Source organism: Mastomys coucha, unplaced genomic scaffold (genome assembly GCF_008632895.1).
Source record: "Mastomys coucha isolate ucsf_1 unplaced genomic scaffold, UCSF_Mcou_1 pScaffold22, whole genome shotgun sequence".
In the NCBI taxonomy this organism is placed as follows: domain Eukaryota; kingdom Metazoa; phylum Chordata; class Mammalia; order Rodentia; family Muridae; genus Mastomys; species Mastomys coucha.
Genome location: NW_022196905.1, coordinates 234,146,298 through 234,159,166, shown reverse-complemented (window position 1 = coordinate 234,159,166; position 12,869 = coordinate 234,146,298). Strand labels below are relative to the sequence as shown.

General features: G+C 39.6%; 1 protein-coding gene across 7 annotated transcripts in view; it reads left to right on the top strand.

Moving 5' to 3' along the window:
* The window catches only part of Cnot1 (CCR4-NOT transcription complex subunit 1), a 98,044-nt gene that overhangs the window by 33,182 nt on the left and 51,993 nt on the right, over nt 1–12,869 (top strand). For all 7 annotated transcript variants that reach the window (XM_031340989.1, XM_031340991.1, XM_031340987.1 and 4 more), the window contains exons 3-10: nt 6,337–6,444; nt 6,992–7,090; nt 7,711–7,779; nt 7,866–7,920; nt 8,901–9,104; nt 10,704–10,872; nt 11,806–11,932; nt 12,081–12,191. In XM_031340989.1, coding sequence (XP_031196849.1) covers nt 6,337–6,444; nt 6,992–7,090; nt 7,711–7,779; nt 7,866–7,920; nt 8,901–9,104; nt 10,704–10,872; nt 11,806–11,932; nt 12,081–12,191 — 942 coding nt within the window. The remainder of the gene's footprint in view (nt 1–6,336; nt 6,445–6,991; nt 7,091–7,710; nt 7,780–7,865; nt 7,921–8,900; nt 9,105–10,703; nt 10,873–11,805; nt 11,933–12,080; nt 12,192–12,869) is intronic.

The following is a 12,869-nucleotide window of genomic DNA, read 5'->3' as shown; positions in this document are numbered from 1 at the left end:
GGAGATCAAGACAGGGTTTCTCTGTATAGCTCCTGTTGTCTTGGAACTTACTCTGTAGACCAGATTAGCCTCAAACTCAAGAGGCCTGCCTCTGCCTCCTGAGTGCTGGGATTAAAGGTATGCCACCACTGCCTGGCTACCAAGCCATTTTGCCACTTTAAACTTTTAAAAATTTTATGTGAATGAGTATTTTTTTCTTGGTTGTGTTTTGGTACTGTGAGCTTGCCTGGGGACTTTGGAAGCTAGGAGAGGTCATAGGAACCCTTTGAAATTGATATCTGTGGGGCTGGGTATTGAGCCTGGATTGTCTGTTAGAACATGGAGTGCTCCTAGCTGTTGAGCTGTCTCTCCAGCCCCACTTATTTGTTTGTTTTGTTTTGTTTGAGATAAATCTAACTGCATTTTCCAACTGGTTGTGCATGTGCACCCACTATACAGACTTGCATGGTTCTCTTTACTGCTCAGCTTGTTTAACTGGGCCTATGATATGAGGGAGGTTGTATTTCCTGAAATCTTGGAAGCAGGATATAGCCTCTCTGTCAGTTCTGCAGCCTAGGGTGGAATGAAAACAGGATGGGATAAGAGAGATTGTGATACACAGTTTTGCTGAGGAGCTGTAGTTCACTCCCAATTAAACCCAGGTTAACATTATATGGTCATTTCTAAGTCATATACCAAAGGTGTACCACAGTGGGCTCAAAGGGTCCTGCTGGTGAAGGCTGCCACAGGAGGGCATATATTTAGGCACTGAAATTCTGCAATTGGCAAATCCTGTAGAAGCTGGTTGTTGACTACCAGAAATTCTTCGAAGGTGAGAATCTAGTGACACCAGCAGTGCCCTACATGATTTGGTTGTACTATAATTGGTTTATTCATTTTTCCTTATAAGTTCTTGAGGTCTAAGAATATCTATGTCTTGGCCGGGCGGTGGTGGCGCACTCCTTTAATCCCAGCACTTGGGAGACAGAGACAGGTGGATTTCTGAGTTCAAGGCCAGGCTGGTCTACAGAGTGAGTTCCAGGACAGCCAGGGCTACACAGAGAAACCCTGTCTCAAAAAACAAAAACAAAACAAAACAAAAGAATATCTATGTCTTACACCTTACATTTTGTTAATAGTCAGATAAATCTGTGTGAAAGAAGAAATTATTTTAAGTTTTATTTTTTAAAGATTTATTTATTATATGTAAGTACACTGTAGCTGGCTTCAGACACTCCAGAAGAGAGCCTCAGATCTCATTATGAATGGTTGTGAGCTACCATGTGATTGCTGGGATTTGAACTCAGGATCTTTGGAAGAGCAGTCGGTGCTCTTAATCCAGCCCAAGGTTTTTTTGTTTGTTTGTTTTTAATGTATATGTATGTTGATCTGCATGAGTATGTGCACCTGCTGAGGCCTGAAGAGGGTATCAGATCTTCTAGAACTGAAGTTACAGGTGGTTGTGTGCTGGAAACTGAACCCAGGTTCTCTGCACTCGTAACTTACCGATCCATTTTCTTAGTTTATTTTATGTGGCTTTGTTTCATGTCTTTTTAGATAAGTTTTTCTGTATATTCTAAGATGGCCTTGAACTGGGATTACTTGCATGTGTTACCATGTCTGGGTTTATTTGCTGGCTGAGGCTTCACCATGTGCACAGTTATTAAAATACATAAGTTTTGTGTCTTTACTAGTGCTCTTCTACGTAACCTCTTTTAATACCTAGAGATTAGGAATTTAGACGTGGGATGATAGCAAAGTTCTCTTTCTCTGCACCTTGCCGATTTCCTTTGGTGAAGAATGTCAGTAAGCTTCTTGCATATCCAGAGACATATTCAGCACCATTTTATGAAATGAATGTCCCCCTATTGTACAAGGAAGCCAGGTATATTTTATTGCAGTTAAGTCTGAGCAGGCCTCATAACTTGAATAGGTTGTTTTTCCTCTGTAGTTTTTTTGTTTTGTTTTGGTTTGTTTTGTTTTTTTGAGACAGGGTTTCTCTGTGTAGCCCTGGCTGTCCTGGAACTCACTCTGTAGACCAGGCTGGCCTCAAACTCAGAAATCTGCCTGCCTCTGCCTCCCAAGTGCTGGGATTAAAGGCATGTGCCCGGCTCCTCTGTAGTTTTATCTACTGACAAATGGAAAGAGGGGATTTTACTGAATTTATTATATGCATGTACTAATCATGTCAACTAGTTGGTATTGCAATGTCTTACAGATGAGAAAATAAATTTGCCTTCTAGCTGAGATTTTTGTAACATTATTCAAAGGTTAACATTGTAATCATTCTTTGAAAATTCTTTGGGGGCCTGGCATGATGCTTTTATTTGAAAGGACCTGGGGTTGGGTTCCTAATATTACATGGTGTTTCACAGCCGTGATAGTTCCTGTTTCCAGGGGATCTTATACCCTCTTTGATCTCTCAGGACGAATGTGGTAAATATATATTCATCCAGAGAAAGCACTCAAAACAATTAACTCTAAAACAAAATTTTGGGGGTCCTTGTGATGGTTCTGTGGGTAAAGGTGCTTGAAATAAAGGTGGTAATCCCTGGGGTGTACAAGGAGAGAACCGACTCCAAAGGTGTCATCAGCTTCCACATATGTTCTTTTGCTTGCTCACCCGCAATCATGTGAGCATGACACAATAATAATACTTTTTTTTTTAAATTGGGACTAAGGGTATAGCTCAATAATAAGTAGTTTTTAACTAGCATAGTTTGAGACCCTGTATTTGATCCCCCTTTACCACAAGTATAATAAGAAAAAGTACTGGTTATGATTGTAAGGAAGTTATTTAATATAGAAACTTGAAATAAGCTCTTTTTTTCCTATTGAGCTTTCTCCCTTTCTCAGTACTTGGATTTTATATTTGGAGCATGCTGTTTGCTAGGCAAGCAGAGCACACTGTCACCAAGCTGTACTCAGTAAGGTTACCAGTTCTCTCTTCTCAGGGAGAAGAAGAGCCTCTCAGCCTCTCCAGTGCTAGGATTGCTTATAGGTGCTTCCACCACACCTGGCTGGCTTCATCTTTTTTGTTTGTTTGTTTGTTTGTTTTCAAGCCACAATCCAATTTTATTTCCACTTAACTGCAAAGAATGACTTAAGGTTAAACAAGGTGTGGAAGGTCATGGAGGCTGTAGAGGTGGAGGACATGGGTTGGAGAAGAAAAGGGAAGGTGATGGTGAAGATGGATGGACAAGACCCTCTTCCGTTGTCCCCTGGGATTCCCAGGTGTCCTGGGACAGAGAGCCACTGTTGCTCCCTTCAGGATTTCGATTTGAAGACAGCCAGTCCGATGATGTCCACTAGCTTCACTGTACCCAGGGTCCTGCTGCCAGTGACATAGCCGTGCCTACTAGTTATTTCATTAATTATTGAAGCATTCCAACTTTGCCTGGCTGTTCTGGGGTTCAGTCTGCAGCAGTCTGCAGCTGCAACTCTTTAATACAGTTCCTCATGTTGTGATGACCACCCCCAACCATAAAGTTATTTTGTTGCTACTTCATAACTCATTTTGCTGTCTTCAATCATATTGTAAATATTTGATATGTAACCTGAAAGGATCACAACCCACACAGGTTGAGAACCTTTGGCTATTTGCCCTATTTGTTTAAAGCAGATGTGACACATAATTTCATCTGTTTGTGCTAATGTAAACTTAACCTCAGTACCAATATATTCTGTTGCTCTTGCTGTTTTTTGTTTGTTTGAGACAGTTTCTTTGTGTAGTCTTGGCTGTCTTGGAACTCATTCTGTAGACCAGGCTGGCCTTAAATCCAGGGCTCTGCTTGCTTCTGCTTCTTGAGCATTGGAATTTATGCTGTGTGCCAACAGTGCTGGCTTGTTTTTAAATTTTACAATAACTTTTTTTTTTTTTTTTTTTGGTTTTTCGAGACAGGGTTTCTCTGTGTAGCCCTGGCTGTCCTGGAACTCACTCTGTAGACCAGGCTGGCCTCGAACTCGGAAATCCGCCTGCCTCTGTCTCCCAAGTGCTAGCATTAAAGGCGTGCACCACCATTGCCCGGCTACAATAACTTTTTTTGTCTTGTGTTTTTAGACAACACCTCATCATATAATCTTGGCTAGCCTGGAACAAATTATCTTTCCGCCTTGCCTTCCAAGGAATATAAGTCATGGAATAAATTTATGTTTTTCTAGTTTACTTCCCCCTTTCCTTCTTCGTTTCTTCCTCCCTCTGTCTCTCTCATTCCCCTTCCACCATCTCTTTCTGCCATTGTAGGGATTGAACGCGGCAAGCTAATTTTTTTTTTTTTAATTAGAATGGTACATGTTTTTTAGGCTGCTCTTGAATTAATGAGCTCAAGCAATCCTCTTTTGCATCTTAAACATCTGCGGATACAGGATTATGCTACTGTACTTGTCTGCTATTTTAAAAGTGTGAAAATAAAAAAAATTAAATTACATTTATTCAGCCAGTCAGTGTAGTGGCTTATGCTTTTCATCCTACCACTCTAGTAGTGCACACCTTTAATCCTCAAATTGTGGGGGTGGCAGAGGCAGGCAGATCTCTGTGTTCCAGGCCAGTTTGATCTAGAGTTCCAGGAAAGTCAGAGCTAGATAGTGAGACACTGTCTCAAAAAAATTTTTAAAAACTAATTTATGCCATTTTTATATTAATTCTCTGTAGGGGCATGTTGTATGTGTCACAGACTATGGTAGTCAGAGGACAGCTTGTAGGACTTGGTTTTCTCTTTATACCCATTGGGCCCAAACATTAAACTTGCATTGCCAGGCTTGGTAGCTAGCATCTTACCTGCTGAGCTATCTTGCCAACCCAAAATAACAATGATATTTAATCATCATATCCATTTAACATTCACATTTATGCAAAAAATTGGTGATGAGGGGTTTGGTTTGGATTAGTGCTTCTGGGTAGACTCTAGGAGTTTGTGACTGCTAGACAAGTGTGCTGCCATCGCGTCCTTCCCAGTTGCCTTAACTCTGCTTGTGCATGTACGCTTTGAGACAGGTGTGAGCCTCTAGAGACATTTGCCCACCTTTGCTTCCCAAGCATTTTTTGTTTGCCACCCAGTTTTTACCAGCTTTATTTATTTATTTTTTTTGTAATTTTGTAATTATTGTTACTAGTTATTCTTTAGCAATGTGAATGCCCATATCAGGTGCTGGGGGATTAAGTGCTTTTTACACAATCTGAGAAGAATCAGTCTTGGTGGTATGGGTTGTGGTTTATGTTTTTATAACCCTGGCACTGATTGGCTGGAGACATGTGGGTGCTGCAGAGCTTATTGGCCAGTTGGGAGTCAGTAGAAGATACCTGACATTGATGCCTGTGTTCTACACAATGGACTTACACTGGTGTGCACACATTCATATATACATGCATATTCACATATACAAAGAGGGCCAACAAAATAGCTCAGCAAGTGCTGCCAAACCTGATAACCTGAATCGGGTCCCCAGAGTCTTAGATGGTAGGAGAGAACCAACTCCTCATATGCACCCTGTAGTTCACCCACACTCACTCAAGTCCCCCAAAAGAGAAAAAAAAGCACAAAGGAATGTGCTTTTTTAAAGTTCCTAAAGCCTGCCTGTACTAGATTGATTTTAAAGTGGCTTCTTGAGCTTTTTGCTGCCTCTACTCTTACATTCAAACATTGATTCTCTTGTGGAGGGTCCTGGCGCGCTCCCAATTTCCCCCCTTTTGAAACAGTCATTATTTAAGCCCTGCAAATATTACTTATTTATTTTATTTTGTTTTTCCAAGACAGGGTTTCTCTGTATAGCCCTGGCTGTCCTGTTACTCACTCTGTAGACCAGGCTGGCCTCAAACTCAGGAGTCCTCCTGCCTCTGCCTCCCAAGTGCTGGGATTAAAGGTGTGCTCCACCACCGCCTGGCTGTAAATTTTTATTAAATCAGATGTTACTAATTTTTGGTCTAAATGTTAAGCATCACACCAAGTTATGTGGATCAGTTGCTGGTAGGTTTGTGTTCTTTTAGCCAGTTCAAAAGGAATAAATTTAAGTAATTGTTGTGTATAGGTACCTGTTCTTAAGTGATTCCTCTAATTCTGTTTTTGAGAACAGGGTCTTTTGTCCTCTAGGCTGTCTTAAACTCCATCTGTAGCTTGAGGGTGGCTTTGAAATCATGATCATTCTTTGAATCCCAAGAGCTAGGATTAGAGGCTTGTTCAGCGGTTCTTTCAGTAATTCTCCAGAGGTCTGATTTTCCTAGAACTATATTTAATTTTGCTGTGGAGAATAAGATCCACAGTATCACACATCCTAGTCAAGTGCTACCTTACCATTGAGGTATGTCCTCAGTATTTACTTTTGTCCAAACCCTCCTTTAAACTTAATATTTTTGTGTTTCAGATTGTGAATCGGCACGGTCCTGAGGCAGACAGGCATTTATTACGCTGCCTATTTTCACATGTGGATTTCAGTGGCGATGGTAAAAGCAGTGGCAAAGATTTCCATCAGGTATTTAGGGATTACAGAGTTTATAAGAATTACCCCTAATCATTTTGTAAATTTGCAGTTTGGGGCATAATATGCAAACACTATGTACAGAATAATATCTAGATCATAATCTTACAAGTGTAGCTAAGATGTATTGGGCATTCATCTGTCCTCTTTTTCTGCCTGGCTAATATACTGATGAGTCTAATTTAGGATTAGGGAGCTGGCTACTGGATCTGCCTGTGAAGGAAGCAGGAAAGTAGGGGTGGCCTGCTTGAATAGTACGTAGAGTATCTCATGTTCTGAACTGAATCTCTTTGACTTGATTTTTCAATGTTGTCAAAGTTAATTATATTGTTTTGTGACTTATTAATGAACTGTCATGTAGATATTTTGGTTTAACACTTGTTGCTGATAGGTCTTATATACCTAAATGGTATTTTAAAAAAGCCGATTTTGATAGTAAAAAATTCACGGCATCTGATATTCATAAGCTCTACTTTCATTTATGTGAGATGATGCTTAATGCTAATAGAAGTTTTTCTTTTTAATTTTTACTTTTTTGAAGACACAGTTTCTGATTCAGGAGTGTGCCTCACTAATTACAAAGCCAAATTTTATCTCGACATTGTCATATGCCATTGATAACCCATTGCACTACCAGAAGGTTAGTATATTTTTATCTCTAGTAAGATTGTGATAATATCTTTGAGGGAGGGCCTTTTGGTGTAATCCAGGCTCCTGTTTTGTCTCCATGCTGGGCTGTTGTAGACATGTAACACCATACTCAATTTGAGTGTGCTTTATGTTGTTTAAAATGACTCCGAGCTTTTGATTTGGGGGGTAGTGTTCATTTTTCTTTGCTTTTTAAAGACCTGGCTGGTCTCTATGTAGCTCTGGCACTTCTAGAGAGCAGGCTGCTTTAAACTCAGAGAATTACCTGACTGTGGCTCAGGAGTGTTGGGATTTAAGATTTGTGCTACCTCATCTGTACTTTTTTTTTTTAAATTATGTCCTATCTTAAAAATTTGAAGGATTAACTTTCTCTTGTACCTTTCTGAGAATCAAGGAAGTTGCTTGTTGGTAAATGGGAACTTAGTCCAGTATTAAGTTTGTCAGTCTGCAGTTGTAGAATATATTATATTGCTTGTAGTGACCCAGAGACATGCTGTATGTATATTGTACCACTATCAGATGAACAAATACTTTAAAAACTCTGTAAAACATTTGCTTCCTTAACAAAACAAAAATAAAAAAATCTTTTTTAAAAAAATTGTTATGTTTCAGAGTTTAAAGCCTGCACCCCACTTATTTGCCCAGCTGAGTAAAGTTCTCAAGTTAAGTAAAGTACAAGAGGTAAGTGTTTTGAGAAAGTGTCATAGGCAGAAACAATAGTTAAAGTAAATATTTGACTCTGCTAATATAACTCCTTCTTTTTTTAGGTAATTTTTGGTCTTGCCCTTTTGAATTCTTCTAGCCCAGATCTCAGGGGTTTTGGTAAGTTATTTTATCCAGAGTATAAGATTCTTCCTCCTCTACCCTCCTTCCTTCCTTCCTTCCTTCCTTCCTTCCTTCCTTCCTTCCTTCCTTCCTAATTTTTTAAGGTGTTAGGGATCAAATCTAGAGCCTTGGACAAGTTGTACAAGACCTCTGAGCTACATCCCTGGGTTCTTAGCTAGTTTTGATATTTTTATCATTTATGCACATTTGAATGTTTTGCTTCTATGTATGTGCTTCATTTGTATACCTGGAACCTGAGAAGACTGTAAAAGAGTGTAAGGTCCTCTGGAACTGGTTATGAGATGCCACATGCATGCTGGGAACTGAACCTGGGTACTCTGCAAGAGTAACAAGTACTCTTAACTGCTGAACTATCTCTGTAGCTCTTGGTTTTTGTTTTTTGTTTCGTTTTAAGATTTATTTATTATTATATGTAAGTACACCGCAGCAGTCTTCAGATACCAGAAGAGAGCATCAGGTCTCATTATGGATGGTTGCTGGGATTTGAATGCAGGACCCTGAGATGCAGTCAGTTCTCTTAGCCTCTTGTTTTGTTTTTTTAAGACAGAGTTTGCTTATGTAGCCCAGGCAGGTCTAAAACTCACTAGCCTCCTAAGGTCTGAAATTATAGTCATGTACTGCTATGCTTGGCCCAACTCCTCCTCCTCCTCCAAAACTCAAGCAATCCATTGCCTCATGACTGCTGAGGTTAAAGGCATGTCCTACCATATCTGGCTCCAACTGTGTTTCTTAACAAATAATTTTGCCGTGTTATGTTCCCATTGTTGTATAACCTTTTCATGTTGTAAGTTTTTCTTCCCATTTATCAGTCACTGTCTAAGTAATAGCACTCAGGTAGAGTGATGTAAAAGCATTGGAGAGGCAAAATGCATGTGATTATTTGGATATTTAATTTTTTTTACCTATTATGGTATAAGAATAACTTGTTTTTTTTTTTTTGTTTTTTTGACTTTTAGCTGCCCAGTTTATCAAACAGAAGCTTCCAGATCTTCTGCGTTCTTACATTGACGCAGACGTCAGTGGAAATCAAGAAGGTGGCTTCCAAGATATAGCAATAGAGGTCCTACACCTCCTACTCTCCCATCTCCTCTTTGGGCAGAAGGGAGCCTTTGGAGTTGGACAGGAACAGATAGACGCTTTTCTTAAGACACTACGCAGAGGTAAGGCATAGCCTATCATAGGTGGTCATAAGCTACGATAAGAAAAGACATTGGCATATAAGTGAAGATGAAGATTTCCTGTTTCTTGTTTTTAATCCTATAACAAATAACTGATTTTTAAATCATGAAGCATTAGTAGACCTTTGTTAAAGAGTAACCTTACTCCCATCTGTGATGTTTTTGTTGTAGTCACAAGTGAGGTGGGCCCATTCTCTGCTGCCTTTTCTCCCCTTTAGTAGGACTGCATTATAGTAACAGGCTATTTTTAATTTGAAAGGTTGGCTCCCCTTTGTTTTGCTTTTTGCTTTTTGGACAGGGTTTCTCTTTGTTGCCCTGGCTGGCCTGATACTTAAGAGATCTACCTGCCTGCCTCTGTCTTTCCATTGCTGGGATCAAAGGTTTACATTACTATGTCAAGCTAGGTTGACCACTTTTGATAATACTTGTAGTATTTTCTAGGCAGTTGGCTTTGTAATTTTGGGGGGGGGGGTTCGAGACAGGGTTTCTTTGTATAGCTCTGGCTGTCCTGGAACTCACTCTGTAGACCAGGCTGGCCTCGAACCCAGAAATCCGCCTGCCTCTGCCTCCCAAGTGCTGGGATTAAAGGCCTGCACCACCACTGCCTGGCTGACTTTGTAATTCAAGATCAATGAGTTCCCAACTTCTAATCCTTCAAAAAGATAAATATGATTATGATCTACTTCCTATTGTTTATGTAGTTTAAGCTGCATCAACTTTTTTAGACACAAGAAACTTATTTGTTGTAATGAATTCTGTTCCTTATATTATTTTGCTGTGAAAATTTAATATATGGTAATGAATTGATAAACAGGTACTAGAATCTACACAGGAGAAGTGAAAAAGTGTATACCTAAGCAGTTGCTCTGAGATGCCGGAAGATCCAGATGGTAGGGTTGGCTTGAGGTTATAATGTGGAGTATCTTGGGAAAATTCAATAAACTTAAATTTATTTGTTTGTTTGTTTATTTATTTATTTATAGGAGGCAGGGTCGTGTTGTTTTTGTTGTTTTTGGCTTTTGGTTTGTTTTTCTGGCCTCAAACTCGGAAACCCAAAACCCACCTGCCTTTGCCACCCAAGTGCCTAGGACTAAAGGTGTGGGCCACCACTGCTGGGCAGATCTTTTTACATAGTTCTTTTTTTTTTTTTTTGGTTTTGGTTTTGGTTTTGGTTTTTCAAGACAGGGTTTCTCTGTGTAGCCCTAGCCGTCCTGGAACTCACTCTGTAGACCAGGCTGGCCTTGAACTCAGAAATCCGCCTGCCTCTGCCTCCCCAAGTGTTGGGATTAAAGGCGTGCGCCACCACCACCCGGCTTTATATACATCTTGAACTCACAAAGACCTGCCTCCTGAGTGTATTTCCACACCTAGCCCTAAACTTCTTGGGTTTGAAAATGAACTTATAGAATTAGGATTTGAGGGATAGAAGAAATAGCAGAAAGAGAGTTGTTCATTTATTTGTTGCTGAACATTATACCCAGGGCCTCGGGTACCACACAGATTCTTATAGTATGCTGCATTCTTAGCCTCTAGATTGTTGTTTTTAATTGCTTAATAGTTGCATTCTCTTTCTTTCTTCAGATTTTCCCCAAGAACGTTGTCCTGTGGTGCTTGCACCACTTTTATACCCTGAAAAACGGGACATTCTAATGGACAGGATTTTGCCTGATTCTGGAGGGGTAGCTAAAACCATGATGGAGAGCTCCCTGGCAGACTTCATGCAGGAAGTGGGCTATGGCTTTTGTGCAAGGTTGGTAGGAAGACATGCCAAAACTGCAGTTATATTATTTATTTATTTATTTTTAAGATTTATTATTATATCTAAGTACACTGTAGCTGTCTTCAGACACAGGAGAAGAGGGTGTCAGATTTCATTACGGGTGGTTGTGAGCCACCATGTGGTTGCTAGGATTTGAACTCCGTACCTTCAGAAGAGCAGTCAGTGACCTTACCCGCTGAGCCATCTTGCCAGCCCTGTAGTTATATTCTTAATCATAACTGTTGAGAACAAATACACAAAATTACTTACTTATCATGTCCTTCAGAATTTGAATCTTGCACACACTAGTCTAGTATTGGTGTCAGCTATCAATATTTTAGAGCTTGAACTTGTGACTTCTCATCCTTTCCGGGTTCTAAAATTTAGGAACCGTGGTCTTTTGTTTGTTGATAGTTCTATTTTATCATCATGCACTTACTATACTATTTTAAATTAAACTAATAGAAGCAACATGAAAAGGATGGGCACATTTTATACAGTTTTCGAGTATTGAGTAAATAGGTTCACTTTTATATGTGATATTAACTTTATTTTGATGTTGGTAAGAAAACTCAGCTGAGAAAGGTTTTGTGTTTCGTGTCTCTGGAACCCATCTGATGGGAGAAGAGAATAGATTTTAGCCAAGTTGTCCTGTGATATCCACACAAACAGTATACATGTTTGTGTGTGCACTCCAGTGTGAGTACACAGGCTACAATTTTAAAAATGAAGTTAATTAATACTAAAAATTGAAGTTACTGTTTTTAAGCTAATGATTCATGTTTGTAGTTGAATAAAAGTAACACAAAACATTAAATTACCCTGTGTTAATGTCTTCCTTCATACTACCTCTCACTTATTAGTAGCCTTTTTTAATTGTGAGGTGGTAGGTAGCATATTTTTATAAGTATATTTTTGTTTCAGTATTGAAGAATGTCGCAATATAATCATGCAGTTTGGTGTTCGCGAGGTCACAGCTGCCCAGGTTGCCAGGGTTTTGGGAATGATGGCTCGGACTCATTCAGGATTGACGGACGGCATTCCATTACAGGTTTGTTGTATTTAACTCTCACACCAAAAGACTTTTTATCCTGTCCTCTATACCCTGTTTATTGAAGTGCAGCATGATTGATTGATCTAAAGATGAGATGAAGTCATGTGTTAGTCATATTGGCTTAATTATAGTTTCACTTTTACAGAGCATCTCTGCTCCTGGCAGTGGGATCTGGAGCGATGGGAAAGATAAAAGCGAGGGGGCACAGGCACACACGTGGAATGTAGAGGTTTTGATTGATGTTCTTAAAGAGCTGGTGAGTATATGTGCCCAGGACTTTGGATTCATATTAGCATTATTTACCCTGAGGTGTTTTCTTGTTTGTTTGTTTTATAAGGTCTATGGCAGTTAAATAAGAGCAAAACTATTTTGTAATATTTCAGCTTTATTAGATCAAAAAGCAACAAAATCATTTACAATGACTATACTTTAAATAGTACACAATCAAATTTAAGCCCTCTTTTTGAAACAGTATTTTACTAAATTTAGAATAATTGCTTTAGGTAGGTTGTCTGGCCAGTGATCTCCATAGATTTACCTCTTGCATTGTCCCCACCCCACCTGTCTCTGATGACAGATGTATGCAGTCATGCACAAATGTTTTGGAGGTGCTAGGTGTTGGACTCAGGTTTTTGTGTTTTTCTATTTTTCATTATTTAGAACCTAATTGGCTTTTAAGCAAAGAAAAAACTGTGATGAAAATTTGGAAGTGCTTAAATAAAACAAAGGACAAATCAGATATTATGAGTATGAAGTATCAGTGACATTTATGCAGCATAAGAATAGTGGATTCAGGCTGGGCAGTGGTGGCGCACGCCTTTGATCTAGCACTTGGGAGGCAGAGGCAGGCGCTGACTTCTGAGTTCGAGGCTGGCCTGGTCTATAGAATGAGTTCCAGGACAGCCAGGGCTACACAGAGAAACCCCGTCTCAAA